This window comes from Drosophila subobscura, chromosome A (assembly GCF_008121235.1).
Source record: "Drosophila subobscura isolate 14011-0131.10 chromosome A, UCBerk_Dsub_1.0, whole genome shotgun sequence".
Classification (NCBI taxonomy): Eukaryota; Metazoa; Arthropoda; class Insecta; order Diptera; family Drosophilidae; genus Drosophila; species Drosophila subobscura.
Window position 1 is genome coordinate 11,039,988 of NC_048530.1, and position 19,158 is coordinate 11,059,145.

The 19,158-nt window shown below is 50.2% G+C and overlaps 2 protein-coding genes across 5 annotated transcripts in view; one reads left to right on the top strand and one right to left on the bottom strand.

The window, feature by feature from the left end:
- The window catches only part of LOC117896792, a 78,097-nt gene that overhangs the window by 21,609 nt on the left and 37,330 nt on the right, over nucleotides 1-19,158 (bottom strand). For 2 of the 4 annotated variants that reach the window (XR_004649049.1, XM_034805303.1), the window contains exon 2: nucleotides 2,879-3,917. The exons of 1 other annotated variant lie outside the window; for it this stretch is intronic. Coding sequence is in view for 1 of the 3 variants with exons in the window: in XM_034805303.1 (XP_034661194.1) it covers nucleotides 2,879-3,617 (739 nt within the window). In the remaining 2 variants the exon portion in view is untranslated. Of the gene's footprint in view, nucleotides 1-2,587; nucleotides 2,630-2,878; nucleotides 3,918-19,158 lie in introns of all 4 variants that reach the window. One more of the 4 variants, XR_004649048.1, reaches the window with a different exon arrangement.
- On the top strand, nucleotides 4,473-5,030 carry LOC117896808 (the record flags this gene model as incomplete). Its single annotated transcript, XM_034805315.1, has 1 exon — nucleotides 4,473-5,030. A coding segment is annotated over one exon (453 nt), but the record flags the coding sequence as incomplete, so codon positions are not given.

Below are 19,158 nucleotides of genomic sequence, written 5' to 3' on the forward strand. Positions count from 1 at the left end.
GGAAAATGAATACGCTGATTGAGCTGCCCTAAGGGACAGATACTGCACAGGCAGCCAGACTGAGGGCAGAGGGTGACAGAGCACAATAAAGTGCAGCCAATGCCACTGGAAGGGGGTTGAAAAAAACAACACAACAGCAAGCAAACATTGAGGGTGCGAGATGGAGCCATGGAGCGAGCGAGCGTTGTAAACTGCTGGGCGGGAAGGTCCTACAAATACACACAAACATACGAGGACGAGGACGAGTAGGAGTACGAGTACAGGCCACAGCGTAACCCAATTACCAATGCCAAAACGATCAATGGCTTCAATGCGGTACACAGAGTACAGGATACAGGGTATGCCTGCGGCAACTTCTTTGCTTGTCTGCAGCTTTGCTGAATCTCTCGCTTGGCGCTCCTGCAGCAGCCGAAAGCTGCTTCCCCAGTGGCCAAGCACCCCTGGGCACCCCTTTGGCCCCACCAGCCTGCTGTGCAATTAATTGAAATGCCTTTCGCGGCCAAGGACGACTGAGTACGCGCAGCGTCCTTGACTTTGGAGTGGCAAACGGCATGGCAAACTAAATCAAACTGTGCAAAAAACAACCAGTAGCCCAGGATCAATTAAGTAGTGCTGCAAAGCATACGAATTGCTGTTGAGAAACGGCCAGAGGGCTGAATATAGTTATAAATTGGGAACATAAATAAGCGAGAAACCTAAAGTCAATTAATGTCGCAGAGCGTGGGAGTCCGAGTTGATAAATGGAACACAATTGAAATACTGAACAGCCATCGATGGAGTCTCTTAATTGTACAACACAGGAGCACTCCAAACACAAGGAAGCGTAAGGAGTAATTTAATAGTTATTAGAGGAGAAAACGAAGCAAAGCGGGAACATAATTTAATTGCATTGCAGATGGCTTTCAGACCTACTCGTACGTCCATAAATACTCTGTGGCCAGAGCCGGGACTGTGCTCGACCAAAGTTAATTTGCGCAAAAGCTGTTTTCCCCCGCTGTGCAAAAAAACAACACAAAAAGCAGATCCGTATGGGTTTTAAACTCGATTAAGTTGAAGTTGAAGTTGCAGTCCTCAAACTACAAATTTAAATGGCGTGTCATTTGCTCACATAAGCTCCAACCGTCGCGTCAATTGGGCGGCGAGTCGCCTGGGCTGGGGATTGAAGAGCCACACGGCTGCTGCTGCGGCTGCTGCTGCTGTTTGCTGGATGGTTGGTGGCTTTTGGGGGGCTCGGTTTTTGCAGGAAGCCAACTTGTCATTCATCAAACTTTTTCAATAAAACTTTTACGCCGCTTCTCATCGCTGGCCAAGCTGCAAATCCGTCGCTCATTTCGAGAGCCCGAAAAAGAGCCTTTGCCCGCGATCTGCCCAGAGATGTTGGGAGGGACAGGGTGCAGGGGGAGCAGGGGGAGCTGGGGCCACAGTTTGAGTCAAGTGTGGTAGAGTGGAATGCAAAAGTTTGTGCCACTCGTTTCGCTGGAGTGTAGGTCTTCGATTTCCTTGTTGCACACTTCCTTGCTCCCTCCATCCCAACTGTCATTGTCAACAGTTTCCCATGGCCCCTAGACCTGTCCACGCCGACGCCGACGTCGACGCCGACGCTGACATTGGGGGAGCAGCTCTGTTTGAAGCTCTGACAAACAAATATTATAGCCGGGGCATGGCTGGATGGTATTGTGTTCCATATCGATTTCCTCTTTGGCTTCCCTTTTGCATTCAATTTGCAGGATGGGCGCATGCAACTTTTATGTTGAGCTCATCATTTTGCAAAATGCTTCAAGGGGGACTGATAGATGCCAGTGGAAGGCGGAAGGATACGGCACGGCACGGCACGCAGCTGGCGGAGCACACACACAAAACTGAGGCTCAAGCCAAGAACGAGACGCAAACAAATTGACGAAAGAATCGGCCATGAATGAGCTTGATGCTAGACAGAGCACATAGAAGGAGAGAGAGAGAGAGAGAGAGAGGGGGAGGGAGGAGAGGCTCAAATAGTTGAGCCGTAAACAATCAATGCAATCTGGGGCAGAGGCACTGCAGGAGGAGGCTCATCAATTTCCATAATTAATCAGGGCACACATAAAAGGCCAAAGCGAAAGCCCTTCCAAGTGCCGCGGGGCAAACGAAAATCAAATTCAATTGATAGCAACACCGGGGAGAGCGCGCTCACACCTCCAGGATGGCCTGTAAATGTAAGGAATGAATGCCCAATGGCTACCCAATAAATGGCGCGTTCGCGGCTGCTGCTGCAAAAATGGCAATTTCCTCATGCATAAATTGAAGCAAGCGACAGAAACAGCCGCGACACCACAAGCGCGGATTTTACGAGCGTCCAGTCGGGCAACAAAAAAAAAACTACAGCTGCTGGCACAGACATGTGTTCGAACATGGATTCAACGCCATGAAATGGGCCAAAAAAACTCTAAGCGGTTAGTCGTCTGCTGGCATGGGACTGGCTGGCAGGAGGTTAGTCGCGGCAATGAGCAGCACTAAGCGGTTTGCAAGCGTGGCAAGAGTGGAGAGTGGAGAGTGGAGAGCAGGCGCAGAGGGGTTAGGTTCAAAGGGTTGGGAGACATTTGCCGCTTACGCTTGGAGAGGCAGCGCCAGGCCAGCACAAGAGTTGCCATCGCTACACCAAAAAATAAAAATCGAAAAAGAAAAAGAAAAACAAAAATTATAGCATAAAATGTAGAGATAAGGGATCGGGGAAGAGGATAAATGTCGCGACCCTTTTGCAGCTGAGTGAATCTCTGGTGGGTCTATCAGTGATCAGCTGCTGCAGAGATAATTCAAACGGACAGACAGACGGACAGACAGACAGACGGACAGACTGAGGCTGGGTCTCTGGATTGGTGGGGGGAGTCTCCACCTTGCTTACCAGTTTGCGTTGTGCTGCCTTGGAAGAGGTTGCGCAGATAGCTGATGAGGCGTCGATGGAGCGGCCGATGGCGATGTCGCGAGGACTTGCGCATCGAGGAGGAGGACTCCTGGCCGCCGCCACCCTGCTCCACATCGTCGGGATCCAGCGGCGTCGCTGCTGCGCCCACCTCCTTGCCACACTGGCTTGCATCCACAATTATCTCAATGCTGCGCTGTGTGCTGGACTTCTTCAGCTGCCCGAGCGCGGTTATCGCCGTGTTGCTGCTGCTGCTGCCACCGCCACCGCCACCGCCACCTGTTGCTCCACCGGCACTTGTCGCAATGGTGCCAATAAGCGCATCCGTGGCACTCGATCCGGTGCCGGCTATGCTGCTGACTTGCTGCTGTTGCTGATGCTGTGGGTGATGCTGCTGCTGATGATGCGGATGATGCTGTGGGTGCTGCTGCTGCTGCTGCAGCTGCTGCTGGGTGATGCGACCCGCGAGCATCTGATGATGTGCGGCTGTGGAGGGCAGCTCGTTGACGGTGCCATTGCTGTGGCTTCCTCGATAGATGAGCTCCGTTTCGTTGGTCACCTGGCGCAGGGCGTGCAGTCCAGTGTGCGAGGCGCTGCTTGCCATGCCCGAGGCGCTGGCTGCACCACCACCCCCGCCACCCCCGCTTCCCCCGCTACCATTCAGACCCGTGTAGTAGGCGCTGTTGGGGCGTTGGGTGTGCTGTATCTGTGGCCCAGCCATGATGACGCTGGCTCTCCCTCGGGCTGGATCTGGCTGGCTCCCTGCTGCTCTGCTGCTGCTGCTGCTGCTGCTGCTGCTGCTGCTGCTGCTGCTGAGGAGATGCTCTCGCTGTGCTCTCTAGTCGTGGACTGGGCTCTGGTCTGGCTGGTAGTGGTAGTTGTTTAGTAGTTTTAATTGCATTCTGGCCATTCACATGGTTGCAGCTGTCGGGGTTAGGCTGAGGCGTGGGCCTCTTGGGGCGTGTGGTGGGGGGGTTAAGCGTTAGCCGGCCTTGAGGCGCCGCGTACAGTCTCTCGGCATCTGCGAGAAGCGAGTAAACAAAGACAAGAAACAGAACAGAAACCAATAAAACGACTGCCAATCACCGTACACACATTTATGTATATGTATTTTTGCTCGTAATTTATGGAAATTGTATTGCCAGCAGCGTTGCATTTGGGTGCGTTAGTGTGCGTGTGTGTGTGTGTGTGTGTGTGTGTGTGATGCTCGCATGCAAGCCTAATCCCAGCTACAAACTTCACCAAACAAAATAGATCAAACTTTCCAAGGATGAATTTGCTGGTGCTGCCTTCGAGCACATTCGAAATTAATTGCAAGTCGCTCGAGCCAATGAGTTTACAATTAAGCGGATTGATTGCCATCCACTTGCATCATTTTCTTCAAGCTCTTTGGAGTCGATTCTGGCACAGCTTCAGTGCCACTTTCTGCCCTTAGGAACAAGCTCTCTGTGCGTAGAAAACATTTTCGTGGCACAAAGTTGGCTTTTGTGATGAGTGCTGGCTGCTGTCAACTGTCGAGACGACTGTTTGGGTCAGTTCTGGGGCTAACCTCACAGCGAACAGTTCAGGAAAATAGAAACAATTCCCAAAATTCGTTGTGCGGCTTTTTTCGTTGGCTTTTATTTTGGCTTTTGCTTGTGTCAAATTTGTTGCACTCGCCAGCGAGACCATGGCGGACGACAGGCCCTTCAATCCGTTCTACATTGGACCGCACCCGAGCAGGGCTTGCGCCATACCCGAGATCCCCGGCCAGCAGTGCAATCCCGCCTGCGGAGGCGCACCCTCTGCCGCAGTGCCCAACGGCAGCAGCAGCGACCAGTGGTCCCGCCCAACAGCGCAGACTGGTGCACAGGGAGCAGAAGCCGCGGCAGTGCCCATCTCCATTGGCACGGCCGCACCTGGACAATCGCTGGCCGCCACTGCCGCACCACCCATCCTGGTCAGTGGAACATCCAAGCCGGTGCAGCCGGGATCAAGCGACCCAACACACTGCCAGACGTATCCTTGCCTGGAGGCAAAACATAATTAACGCAGCGACATCAAAGTCGGGCAAAAGCCAAACAAATTCTTGCACTCATTCCACCAGAGTGAGCCCCGAAACAGAGACAATAAAGCAGCACAACAATGACCCCAATGCCAGGTGTTTTTTGTTGCATAGTTCTTGGATATGAAAGTGCCAGGAGACAGGAGAATTCTGTGTGTGATCTGTCTAAGATCTATCTAAGCAGCTACAGAACGGGAAAACTGAAAGGCGACAACCCGTTTGGCCTGCAGCTGGAATTGAAGTCAGCAGCTCTGCAGCTTCCACCCACAAGGCAATCAGCGCAGAAAGAAGTTTGGCATTTTATTTGCGAATTGAAGTGAAGGACTTTGCAGGGCACAAAGTGCAAGTGGCAGCAAAATCCAAGTGCCCTGTGCCCTGTGCCCTGTACCCTGAGCGCCATTTCCATCAAACAACAATGATGAACCCCTTCGCTTTGGCTTGGTATTTATTTATTTCTGAAGCAGTTGCGATGGATTTTGGCCATTTGCATCATTTATGGTTCGATGGCAACTGCAAATGCTTCGGCGGGAGCAGCACCAGAGAAGGGGCTGGGCTGGGCTGGGCTCAAGCTGCTGCCTCGTGGCGGGCTGTTTGCTGGGAGTCTATCGAGGACGTATTGCTGTTGCAAATTCAATGAAGTAAAAATGTATTATTTATTGATAGACTTATGCAGAAGCATCAACGGCAGCAGTTGCACAGTTTATGGCCGCATCCTTGCCTCGGAGCGTGCACACCAACACATCGATGTGTGCACACACACACACACACACACACACACACACACACACGTGCAGGCGAATGTGAGTGCGAATGTTTGTCGATGTACTTCTCCTGGTACTCGGGGCATATTACAGACGATGGCATTTGCTGCCGTTCCTGGGCGCGTTCCTCGGTCGCACCTGTTCACGAAATGATTTATGCACTTTACCCACTTTGCTGTCGACATTTCCACGTGCAACAAAACCAGCAAACTAAACCAACAACAGCACTCGTTAATGTGGCTTTCTTGTTCAAAATTCTGCACTCTGCCGTCTCTGCCCGCCACCCAAATCCATTGGAGCGGCTGCGGCGCCCTAATAGAATAATCTTCGTTGGTTTGTCGAGCTCTTAGACTATTAGTTGCTCATGGGGGATGGGTGTGTGTACAGCTAAGATCTCGCACCAAGTATTCTCTATTCATTGGCAGAGAGCTCTTAAATCAAACTGAAGCCAGACTCCCGTTTCGGGTGCATTTAAATTTCATGCATTCCAATTCCATTTCCCATTTTCCACTGTCAACAGATCGGGCGCAAAGGCAACGACAAAGAAGAGACAAATGAAGGCGGCAGGGAGTAGAGGACTTGGGGAGGAGATTTAATTTATTGAAATGTCGGAAACCCAAGCATTGCGCCGAATGCAAAACAAAGCATAAATATCTATTAAAACGAGATTGAAATAAATTACAGTTCACAGAGCGCAGTGCCATGAGCGGAGGGGTAATTGGTAAGGAGCCCCCATCCTACGCACACTCCTGCTGCCCACTCCATGCCCACGCACATTGCTGCCACCCAAGTGAAGGCAAGGTCAGGTGGCAGGTGGCAGGTGGCAGGGGGCCGTCTCGGGCACTGGAGTGCAGGGCAAACACTCGATGGGCTGTGGGCAAAATCAGCGATGTGAACGGAGCGAAATGAAGTGCAAGCATGGGTTCGAGCAGCGACCTGCGAGCACAAGCCCGAGGAGCTGGAGCTGGAGGTGGCCATGGACAGGGACTCGCACTTGAGCGTGAGCCTGAGACGCCGTGTGCTCTGGGTGTGCCATGAAACGCTGCAGGAAATGAAGCTGAACTTTATTATAACAATACACAATAATCGTGTGCAAGCTTCCATCTTATGCCACAGCTCCCCTTGCTGCCCTTGCCCTCCTCCTATTTCCTACTTCGTCTTTGCATTTTCCTTCTGCTTCCTTCTGCCGCACCGCCTCCTCCTTCTGATGATCCTGATGAAGTGTGGCGGAAAAAGGAAAAGGGAAAGCGGAAAGCGGATATGCCGCTCCAGAAGGTAAACTGCAGCGGAAGCAAAACCCTCGCAAAATGTTGATGGGAAACAAATTCGATATTCGAGTGGTAAAAGGATCGACCAAGGGTGCACCCAGTGTCTGGCTTGTGCCACTCCAGACCCAGATGCTCCTGCGAGTGCCTGCTAATTGATTGCACACGGGAACATTTCTCTCAGTGCATTCACGTACATTGTACGCCGAGGCGCTTAACTAAACAAGCAGAAAACGTGCAGTCGGGCGACAGAGCAGTCGGGCACTCCTCCCCTGCATTCCCTGCTGCGGTTACAGCGTCACGAAATCCCAGTAAAATGTCAAGTGCGCTTGGAGCAGCAGCAGCAGCAGCAGCAGCAGCAGCAGCAGTGGTATACTTGAAGCTGCATCCTGCTGCATTCCAGATGGCCTGGCCAAGGACGACTCGCGGCAGCCATCGCTTCCTGGTCTGAGCTTCAGGCTGGAGCCGCTCTTAGTATGCGCCATATTCAAGCGGGAAGGTAGAAAGGAAATTGGATTTTTGCTGACATTATTTTACAAATATCCGGACTACACACACACAAACACACACGCACCACCACGCGTAGCAACCAACAATGGACTTTGGCGGAGTCGCTTTGGTCAGTGCCACTCTCGAGTCGAGTCAAGAACCTGGTGGAACTCCTCCTCCGGCTGCTTGTGCCTGTGCCTGTGCCTGTGCCTGTGTCCGTGCGGTTTTCACACACACCAGCCAACCAGAGGGAGAGAGCAGAGTTCGTGGACGTACAGACATGGCTGAGAAAATGCTTGGCGGAGAGTGCCTGAAGAAGGCAACCCCAACCCATCCGCCGCGAAAGATGCCGCGCAGCATGAGGTGTGTACGAGTCGCTGCGTGTGTGGTGAGTTTAGCGGGGACTCCCACCCATCATGGACCACAAAAAAATCACATGGTGGGGTAAACATATTTTGGCTTTGCATAATAAATTGCGTTCCGCATGCGGGTGGAGAGGCAAGAAAGAACTGGCAACAGACAAAGGAGGCAAGTTTGAGCAGGTGGCAGAGACGCAGAGGAACGCACGAGTCCCAATCCACGGCAGCTGCCACGTGTGGAATTTTTCAATAAAAAGTGATGCGAATATTCCCGCAAGCCAAACTTCATTCAAGAAATTCGCAGACATTTCAAAATAATTGCCAAATAAAGTCTCAATTGGTTTTCGTTTGGCAACTCGTCAAACATTTTTTGCCTAGTTTTCTGCATTGAAAAATGCGCTGAAAAATCGTTTTTCCGTGTTTATTTTGCTGTCTACTATCGTTTATGGTCCTGTCAGTGGGCATCCTGTGGTCGATCCCATTTGCTGCCTCTAAATTTGTTCATTTCAAGAGTGGATCTAACGCTCTGCCGCTCTCTCTCTCTCTCTCTCTCCTGTCTGAGCAGCTGCAGGACAAATTGCGGCTGTGGGATGGTTCTATGCGCTTTATGCTCCTGCCTCTGTTTTTTGCTTTTTTTCAAGTGCTTCGAGCTGCTGCTGAAAGCAGAAACCAATCAAATTTCCATGTTTGATTTATTTGATGAAAAATGTTGCCTGCGCTTTGCCAGATTTTCCTTCGCTCTCTTTCGGTGATTTTGTATTAATTTTTTCCTATTTTTGCATGAATGTGAATGTGCCCCCTCTGCGGCAGTGCTTTGTTTTTTGGGTGCTTGGTGACATGGAACAACTGCGAACTGTGTGCTGGAAATTAACTGACAAAAACACACCGCAGACACACAGCCAGTCAGCGGGTTTGTTGTGCAGTCAGGGAGTCAGGTCTCGAGCGACCGCAGAATGTGGAAACAAATCCCCGAAGGCGCTCCGGCGCTGCTGCCAGGGTTGGTTATCGCTTTGGCAGAGGCAATGACACACACACAAATGTGTGATGCCAGTTTTCAGAAGATCTACGGAGCTGACCACAGCACCCGAATAGGAGCAGAGACATGCAGCGAAATGTGAAACAAAATGAAACTCCTCTGCCGAATTAGATCTTCCTTTTTGTGTGTATTTCTTGTTCACCCTTTCCATTACATGCTGGGCCGCCGGGCGCACATTTTTGTGCGTTTTAAGCCACACAAATCCTTTGACTTTCGCCGGATTAACGCAGCCAGAGGCAAACGCAAGCAAACAAAATGCAATTTGCGACTGCGAAAAAGGCATGTCTTTTTTTCCTGGCTCGCTGGCTGTAATCCATTTGATGGGGTTAACTCTTGGCAGTCAGTGTGCAGCCGTCAAAGTGCAAAATATGAGGCTCAAGCATCATCGGGATGGCGGGATGGATGGATGGTGGGATGGTATGAAGCACCACAGCCCGTACAGAACATATGTAGATGCAACTGCAGTTGCTCAGGATGCACGTGAGCTTGCTGCAATCTGTGGCACACTTTCGCAAAGCGCTTCCTCCCTCCGCACGGTGCGCTCTTCCTCTGCGAGTGATTTGTGGCTGCCCCCCATCATGCCTCATGCGGGAGCGGATGAGATGGAAAGGTTGTTGCTGTTGCTGTTGCTGTTGTTGATTGTTGGCTGTTGGCTGTTTGGAATGCGCAGAACAACAGCAGCTGGCAACACAAGCCACCAAGTCAGCCGACTGTTGTCATAACCAAAACGCAACCAAAGAGGGGTAGCTCAGAGTTGCTTGCGCGAGAGGAGAAGCAAGTCCAAGATATTTACGGGTTACAGTTGAAAATTGCTCGGCAACTACTCCACCGAGTGCCTCCATCAATCGGTTTCACTTCAATTCGATTTCTAAGCTGCCTTCCGCCTGCACGAACATTTTCTTCTCGCTCAAGAGCTAGCATCAGGATCATTCCGATCAGCAATTGGCACAAAACTAAAGATTTGCCTTCCCCTGGACTGTGCAACAGTATTCCCCAGTCGTTTCCCTCTCCACACGAGTTTTTGGCTGCGTATTTTGCACGATTATTTGCCGGAGCGAGAAGGCACAAAGCCCCGAACTTGCCACCTGCTTGTGCCGCCCGATGTGCCGCTGCCCACCTGCCCTGCACTCCGTCCCCTGTGCTCTGTATCTGCAGCTTCTCGCCTGGCCCCTGTATTTATGGGCTGGCACGTGTTTCCCTCTGTGGCAGTGTCGCCAGCGCCATCATCATCATCATCATCTCGCCATTCGCATTCCCATTCGCATTCGCATTCGCCATTGTGGCAACTTGAGAATCTTTTGGAGAACACAACAACAACAAAAAGAGAAAATACATAAACCACACACACACACACACACATGCACCTGCACACACATGCAGACGGGGGAGAAGTAGAGAGAAAGAGAACTGAAAATTCTGCCCAAGTGGGGTTTCATTTTCAAGTGTTTGCCTTTACATGTGTGTGCGTGTGTGCGTGTGTGTGTGTGTGTGTGTGTGTGTGTGTGCTGGAGTGTATGTTTTGTGAAACGTTTATTTTTCAGCTGTTGCTGGCGCTGCCGTGACATGGACACCCGCAAAATGGTTGGCCTGTCAACGACAAGGATGCCCTCAGTCAGTTATTCGCTTGCCAGCACACACACACACACACACACACACACACACACATGCACAGAAAGAGATCGAAGCAGGGAGAGAGAGAGAGAGTAAGGGACTGCAAAGGGGATTTTACTCGTACGAGAATTCCTCACTTTACGCACAGGGAAAACCAGAACAGAGCCAAAAACCACAACAAATTTCAATTGTTTCGTTCGAGAGACTTCACATTGATTGGAATGCGATTTGGCAGGAATAACGAGACAGGAGACTGTGCCACAGTGCGTTTCATGACTGTCTGAACTGTTCCTAAGAAGGGAAACGAAAGAGAAACAGAAAACGAAAATGGAAATGGCCGAAATGAGGATACCTGACTCGTTCTCCATTCAATTTGTTCGAAATAAAAATCGAAAAGCCTTGAGGAAGCGATAACTCATTCCAAGCCTCCACAATCAATTCATTTTCCAGGCATTAACATGCTGCAGTCAGTCATAGGCCGCAAAAACTATAATTTATTAAGCCTCTTTGCTCCTGTTGTCCACCTGGAAATGCTCAAAGGGAAATGGGCAAAGGGAAATGGGAAATTCGGGTCGCAAAGTATGCGGAATCCCATGTGGGAGCAAGGCTTTTCCCAGCTTCAGGGACTTAGTCCATCCACGACAGGTCCATCCCCGCTCCTACGCTCTCCCGCACCTCGACTTATCAGTCTCTTGCCACCTGAGTGCGGCACGCACAGACGTGTTATCCGGCTTTAACTTGAACTCGTGCGGGGAGTCGGTGGAGTCCAAATCGCGTGCGCAGCTCGTAAATTAATTGTTTTATCCCTTTCGATTACTGTGGGGCACGTCGATGGGCTGCAGCAAGGGGAACACGGCCAGTGCCTGATTTCGTTTCCGCAAAGTGGCCAGAAGTCTCGACCTTTGGCACCTTCCCTGTAGGGACCTCCGACTGCATATGGCAGCCACAATACTGATTGTCGCCTTTGATGGACAATTTCTTCTGCTGGTTGCAGGAATTCCCTTCCCTCCCAGCTGTGGCAGTGCCTTAAGGCTTACATTTGGCTGCAGCTAACAGTACGCGTCTGTTCACTGCACCAACAAACACACAAACTACAAATACAAACTGTTAATAAAGACACTCTCTGGCGAGAAGAGGGAATGGAGTGGCAGCAGCGGTTGGGAAGCGGGTGGGAAGCGGGTGGGAAGCGGGTGGGAAGCGGGTGTGGGGTGTGGGCGCTGCTTTACATAAATGCCACAGCTGCTTCCGCAGCGACCTGCCAGTGTGTTCTTTCATGGAAAGCATTTGAATTAATTATGCTAAAAGTTGTGAAAACAGAAACTGCTTTGCACCTGATGTCTGACAGAGGGCCTTGAGCAGGCTGAGGCTGAGGCTGAGACTGAGTCTGGGGCATCGTAGTTGTATCTTCGAGGAGGAGGTGGAGCGGGCAAAACCCACTCCAGCCACGCCCACTATCCTCACATTCTACGTTTCTGCCACAGGCCCCAGCTGAGAGACGAGAGAACAGCTCAGACGAACTGAGAGCAATCCCTGCTCACATTTAGCTAGGTGCGATCCTCGTTGATGGGTTCAAAGACCGCCACAGGTTGCACTGCTGTCTGAAAGGCAATCCGGAGGAAGGGAATTCGATTTTTGCCCTACAAGAGGAATGGGAAATGCGAGGGAGAGCAAAGTATTAGAAGCAGAGAAGCTCACAGGCAGAGTTGGAGGTCCTGAAGGCCAAATAGATTGTGGTGGGAGCGAAACCCAATCCGAAGACCCGCACAACAAGTCGCCCGCCGCCGCCGCCCCACAATGGACGAGAGGCCAATGCCGTTGACAGCAAAAACTCACAAAAGATGAGGGCAGACGAGGGCCCACAAGATGAGGATGGGAAGGAGAGAGAGAGGATGATGTGCTAGATGCTGCTGCTGCTGCTGCTGCTGCTGCTGATGATGATGATGTGGCTCCCGCACTGTGCTCCTCCCTCTCCCTCTCCCTCTCCTACTCCACACTGTCATTGTCGTTGTCGTTGTTGTTGGGTTTTATTGCCGCAGGCAAATGGCGCCTCAAAATGGAAAACATGAAACCGAATTTGCAGCCAAACACGAGATGTTGATGGAGGAGCAGGCAAGACTGCCACTGGCTGGCGACAGCCGGAAACGTATGCCGCCCCCCAGAGACTTTGGTAATTATCGCCTGACCCTTCCCCAATGCCCATCCATATGCCAGCGCCACCTCCTCCTCCTCCTCCTCCTCCTCCTCCTCCTTTGTGGCGAGTGCTGCGTCATGTGGCAGAGCTCCTCGACTCCCACTCAGAGTCCATCGCGTCTGATGTCATTGCGTGCGCTGATGGATTTTGTGTAATTTCTTTATGCCGCCTGCCATTTGGGGGGGCCTGCTCCCTCTCCCTCTCCCTCTCCTGCTCTGCTCCCCATCATAAATTGAAGCTAGATTTAATTACAGGCCTGCCCTGTCCCCCGCCTCCCTCCAGCGTACACTTCAAGCCGAGTTTTTCTCACGCCTGCGGCGACAGCTGCGTTTTGCATTGCGAATCTCAAAACATGGCACAGTGGGGCAAACGTGCCATTACGCGCCCACAAAAGTAATTGCAAGAAAGCTGCAGATGGGAAACTAATTTGAAAAGAAGTTGCCTTGCAATTTCTGAGCTTACGAATGGCAAGAAAAATGCTCAGCAACCGGAAGTACTCCTCATGGAAAGGCCTTACCACCGGCAATGACTGACACTTTCGGAGGTTTTTTCAGCTGCCTTGCCCCTAAATATGCAGCCATATCTGCATACATTTGTACGCGGGCCTGCCACTGTGCCTGCTCGGCGGCCGCTCGACAATTATTTAAGTCGCAAAATCTCTGGGCAATCGCCTTGGCTGTGTCGTCCCCCCAGCAGCTGCCGTGGGGCAATGTATGTCATGACCTTAAGCTCGGCCGCAAATTGTAATATCTAATTTCGAGCGAAGAGCTTCCCTTTCGGCATTTATTAAATTCGCATTTCCACACAATTCTCCCCCGAGGAGCAACTACTTTCATGGGTCTCCTTCGTGATGCCTTTCGCGTGCGATTTTTGGTTTTGTTTTGTGCAATTCATTTCCTTAGTGCTTTGGCGGGTAATTAGACGGCAGACGTGACTTTAATTACCCGCTCCAAGAGCCAAGAGCGAACAAGCTGCATGCTCCAGTCAAGGCCGAGGAACGAAGGACCTGAAACTGCCTCGAATTGAGTCGACTCTGCCGACTGGCGACTGCCGACTGGCGTTGACTTGGTGCTAATCGATGGCCATTGGCGGCACGCTTAGCTTCTCGCAACTCATAAATTGCGCCGACAAAACGATTCCACGCCAAAACACTCTGGCAAAAGCCTTCGACAATTTGCAGTTGTCACGTTTACCGCACACCCCTCCCCGGCCCCCTCCCCCTCGCCCACACCCTTCCCCCAAACTGTTGCCACTTAATTACTTAATTGGCCATTAGCTAAATGGCTCGCCCCCAGCCCGCTCTCCGTTTGACAGGTTGCAGCCGGGCTGCACGATGCCCGCATCAAAGTTTTATGCTCCTCGCTTCGTTTTTATACATTTTTTAATTACATATTTGTATTTTTGCTGGAGCTGGAGCTGGAGCTGCACATGGTCATGGCAAATAAGTGGAGTTGGGTGTGTGGGCTGGAGCTCCCTCTTTCTGCTTTTGCGGGGAGAGATTCATTAACCCATGAAATGCACGACTAACCGCAGGGACCACGGAAGCATTCAACCAACCGAAATGAGTCCATCAGTTTGACAGACGCTGCCCAGGTCCAGGCTTTGATGGGGGAGCTACATCCATTAACTGATGGTCTAATCGAAGCATCAATGCCTCATGCTTACGGGGCAGCCCTTGCAGCAGCCTGCTGTGGTGGGAAGATACATTCCGAAAGATGCGAGTACTCCTCCCCCCGTGCCACCACCTGAAGCAGCAATATTCGTTCTCGGTTGCGGCAGCAGCTGCTGCTGCCAAATGCTGGCGGCAATTCAATTTAATTAATATTATAATAAAGCGCAGATGGCAGAACGAGGCAAGGCAGCGCAGCAGCAACCCTCCCATCCATCCAGCAGCAGCAGAGAGGGCAGACAGTGGGCCAAGGACAGGGCCAGGGACAGGACTCCAAGTGCATTGCATCATTGCTGCTGCGTGTGCAGAAATGTTCAAGCATTTCCCCATGGGGGATTCCTGGTCGCATTGTTGCGGTTCAACGAAAATCTTACATGCGACACACACAAGTACCAGCAGACATTTTTGCATGTGTTTGCTGGGTAAATCCTCGCAGACCGGTGCTGATAATGGAAAAATAATAATGAGAAACCACTTCCCATTTGGCTGGTAGTACTTGAGAGCGTTACAAATTGATTGCTCAGCGACACACAGGCTGTAGATTGAACTGCAGTCAGCGGACAGGTTTCCATTTTAATGATATAAAATGTTTAATGGAATGGAATTCCACTTTAACTATCAATATTTTAATGCAGAAGAGAGGGACTGCCACGAAGTGGCAAACTTGCAAACGGCACGTTCGTTGGCTGCACATTTTTCTGTGTGTTATCTTTTCCTTTTTTGGCTTTCAATTCGAAGAGTTGACACTTTGCCGGCTCCTGTGCGATGGCCGCGCAACCAATGAGCCGGAATCGTGTCCGTATTATGTGTTTGCACAACGGAAACACACACGCAAGAGATTGTTGGCTAAAATAAATTCATTTTGGCGCCACGTGTTGGCCTCACTGCTGTTTCTGTTCCTCATGCTCCAGTCCATCCCAGACCCATCCCCAGTGGGGCTTTCCCGATGGAAATGTCAGTTAATTGGCATTTGATTAACTTGAAGTTCACGCATCTCCCAGAACTTAATTAGCCAGCCGCCGAGGGTAGGGAAATCAACATCAAACGAAGAGACAGCAAGGAGCTCCAGTGGCTCCCATCAAGATTGATGCATGTCCTCGTCGAAGTCTTCTTTCGGCATAATTTCCTGCTCCTTTTGTCGGCTAATTGAATGCGATCCATTAGCGGGAGAATACTTCAGTAGGTCGCCCCAAGTCAAAGTCTCTCCGCGAATGTTTTGGCTGCGTCCTGCAACTGAATTAGGCATCGCGCATGGATGGCTTCGTCCTGCGTCTCTCCAGTTGGATTCAAAGATTGTTTTCCAAGCCATCTCCGGGATGCACCGCAAAAGACCAAAGCTAATTGGTTATTTAATGCACAGACTTCTTTTCGCAGTGATTCTGTTTCTTATTCTGTTTCTGTTTCTGTGTCTGCCAACACTTTGGCTCCAGCGCCCTGCGCTGCCTGCCGATTAGTCCCAGCTTTGGGCTAAGCCATTTTCGTATCTCTCGCCCTAGCCGCAGCCATTTGTATCTCCATCTTCTTAAGCCATTTACTGGCCTTCGGCATTAATCAAATGCCTAAATATCTCACGCCGAGAAGCCACTTGAAATGCCCCACCAAAAACCGTGGGCGGCGATGCATGAAAGCCACTTTGCTCCCCTCTCTCGCTCGCTCTATGTCTCTCCCTCTCTCCACCTGCTCCCTTCCTATATCTCATCTCAATCTGAATCAGCTCAGTTCATTTGAGATTAATTGCTGGCAGTCGTCGATGGCCCCAGACAAACACGAATTAATTATTTCATCTTATTGATTTTCATGCTCAGATTTTCGCTTTTCTTGGCGAAATTCGCTACTGAAAGACAAACGAATATTACTTTAATATCTGTAAAACTCGAAGCGCCCTCAGTGCTGCCCTGCAAGCATTTGCTCATGGTGTTTGGGCTTTATGCAAAGCCCGATCGGAGGATTTGCCAACTAATGCCAGGCAGAATAGCGTGGAATCTAATCAGTTTGGGCACTGAGCCACATAATGCATATTGATTGCGGATTGAAGGGGCTTAGCGGTGTCGAAACAATTAACTTGCAACTGCCCTGATCCAGGGTATGCAGAGGCGGGGAGGGGAGATTGCGACAGACTCCTGCCAAATGCGTTTAAATGTTTTACGCAGCTTCCTTTTGCTACTTTGGCACTGCAGTTGCGAGCTGCCGTTCTCCGAATGTGAATTATTCAAGCCTGAAAGTTGCGACAGAGTTTGCTGGGGCCACAGGGGCCAGGGAAAGGTGAGCGCTAGGATAGTCAAGGCGTGCCCAGGGGCAAGACGATGCTGCCAAAGCGTGCAACGGGTGCCGGAACGGGACAGCGAGAACGTGCAACTTGTGCCCGACATGAGGCAAACGTGTTTACGAGACCCAATGAGCGGGGCAAACTTTTTCCCTCTCCCTCTCCCGCTGCCTCTCCCTCTCTGTCGGTGTCTCTTGCCTCTTGGGGCAAGGGTTGCAGCAGGGGTCGACCCCACATCCCCTACAGCCGCTGTCCAACAACAAAATGAATATGCATAAAGCGCAAGGTGGGATCCCCATGAATTAGTTATGAGGTTATAAGGCATATTGCCAACTGCCTCATAGAGGACACAGCGCCCCCCCCCCCACCCCAGTCCACAGTTCCGAAAGCAGCCTTAATAAAATTACGTCAAGGCTTGCAAAGAATACAAACAAAAAGCAAGCGGCGGAGGTGGAGTAATGGAAATGGAAAGCCACGAGGCAGCCGCCAGCCGCCAGCCGCCAGCAGGTATGTTGTGAAATTGTACAAACTACGGACCAGAAACGCTCATGGATAAACATGGCAAAGGTTTCGACTGTGTGGATACCCCTGGGAGGTAATACCGCCAGTGAATCGAACCACCAAGGAGGAGGCGAACATTTTCAACTAAAATGGCTGGAAATTACTCTAAGAGTTTGTCCAATGATTGGTATAAAATGTTTATGGCTCTCTAAAGGGTATCAGGCACACATTTCCGCCTCTGCATTTATGCAGATGTTTATACAAACATTTATAAGGCGTAACTTCCAGGCTATCTATGTGCATATATCGCTGGCAGCCCGCCTGACTGTCACTTGCCAGACATTTTTACTTTTTAATATGCAAAATGTTTGTCGTAAACACTTCTGGCAAAATAATATAAAGAGCGCACAAGAACAGCGAGAGAAATGGCAGGGACAGAGGCCCAAACTCAGACTCAGGTTACTCCGACTCCGACTCGGACTCTGACTTCGATTTGGATTTCAATTCAGATTGTATGAAGATATCGTTAAGATTCACGCTCGGTTCCGCCCCAGTTTAGGTGCTTAAAGTTTCCTTCTGCCTCGTTTCTGCTTGCTGATTCCGTAGAACATTATTTTCCACCCACTTTGGCAATTAATTTGCCCCCGACTGCACCCAAAAGTGCATTTGATTGATTAGCGTAATTAGGTGGAAGGGGAGCGGTAGTGGCAGCAGCTGCAATAGCGTCATCCAATCTCCATCCCCATCCCCATCCCCATCCCCATCCCCATCCCGAAGCCTTCCACGTCTCTAATTTTCGCTCCATTCAGTTGGATGCCATCTGGCGTGAAATCAACTTGATTTTTAGCGAGAATTGACAGGGAAATTCCGAAATAAAATGACTCGCTTTTCACTCTCTTTCGCTGGCAATTTTCCTGGGCGAGAGTGGGAGTGTCCTTGCAGAGTGCAGAGCGGCAGAAGCGACATAAGCTTATTAAATTCCATGAGGATTTCTCAGGCGAGTATTACAGCCAGCTACTTACGAGTATGGCAAGGATTAGACAAACATGCCCCGCCGACTCGACAAACTTTCCGATTTCCACACACACGCGCCGGAGAGGCTCGAGAGACAGGGACAGAGACAGGGACAGAGGCAGAGACAGCATACCCACTGAGCTGAAGACGACAAGGGACTGCTCCAAAGGCTTTAACTGTTGACCAAGTCGTTGACACACATGCAACGCCAGTGCCAGGCACTTGCCACGCCACCACTCGCTCCTCCTGCTGCAGCACCACGACTAAACGCCCACCAGCTGTGCCACTCAGCGGGCTGGCAGCGTTGCACACAACGAGGCGGTGCACTATGGTCCAGATGACCACTTTTCTTGGCCAAATTGAATAACTCGCGAACGGAACAAGATTTTTTGATTTAGTCTTTTGATATAAGTTAAGAATAGGGAGAGGAAGATTTTTTGAAAAAATGGGCGTGGCAGCTCCTTTTTTTAAGGGAAAATCGGTTTTTAATTTTTTTTCTCAAAAGTTAGAAGCAAAAAAAGGATGGGAATATGTTTAGCAGATCAAGATTCTATAAAAAAAGTCGTAGCACGAATTAAAACAACTTAAAAATCTAAGATAATCGCATTTTTTCTCAAACAGGGCATGCTCTTCAGCAGTTTCCATTATAAAACAATATTACCCTGGCTACACTCTAGCCCTCCAAAATAGCTAGTGACTAATAATGTGGCTTAAATGCAATGCAAAATGGTACCCTACTTCACAATTTTCTTCTTCATTGTGTTCCAAACGGCAAAAAACATTGAAAATTCTCATTTGAGGTTATGATCTATAAATGCAAATTGTAAGAGTTGTGGTCAAATGTGGCATTTGTGACTATATACATTTTAACAAACATTTATTGGTCTACGACACACAATAGGTTTCAAGGTGGGACTAGGTGGCACTCTATTAAAAAAACTTTCTCAAAAATTAGTCTTTACTACGAACTGACACGTATTGAAGGCCTCACTTTGACATACAATTACGAAGACATCGCCAACCACTAGATACCGTTCGCATTACAGAACACGTAGTAAA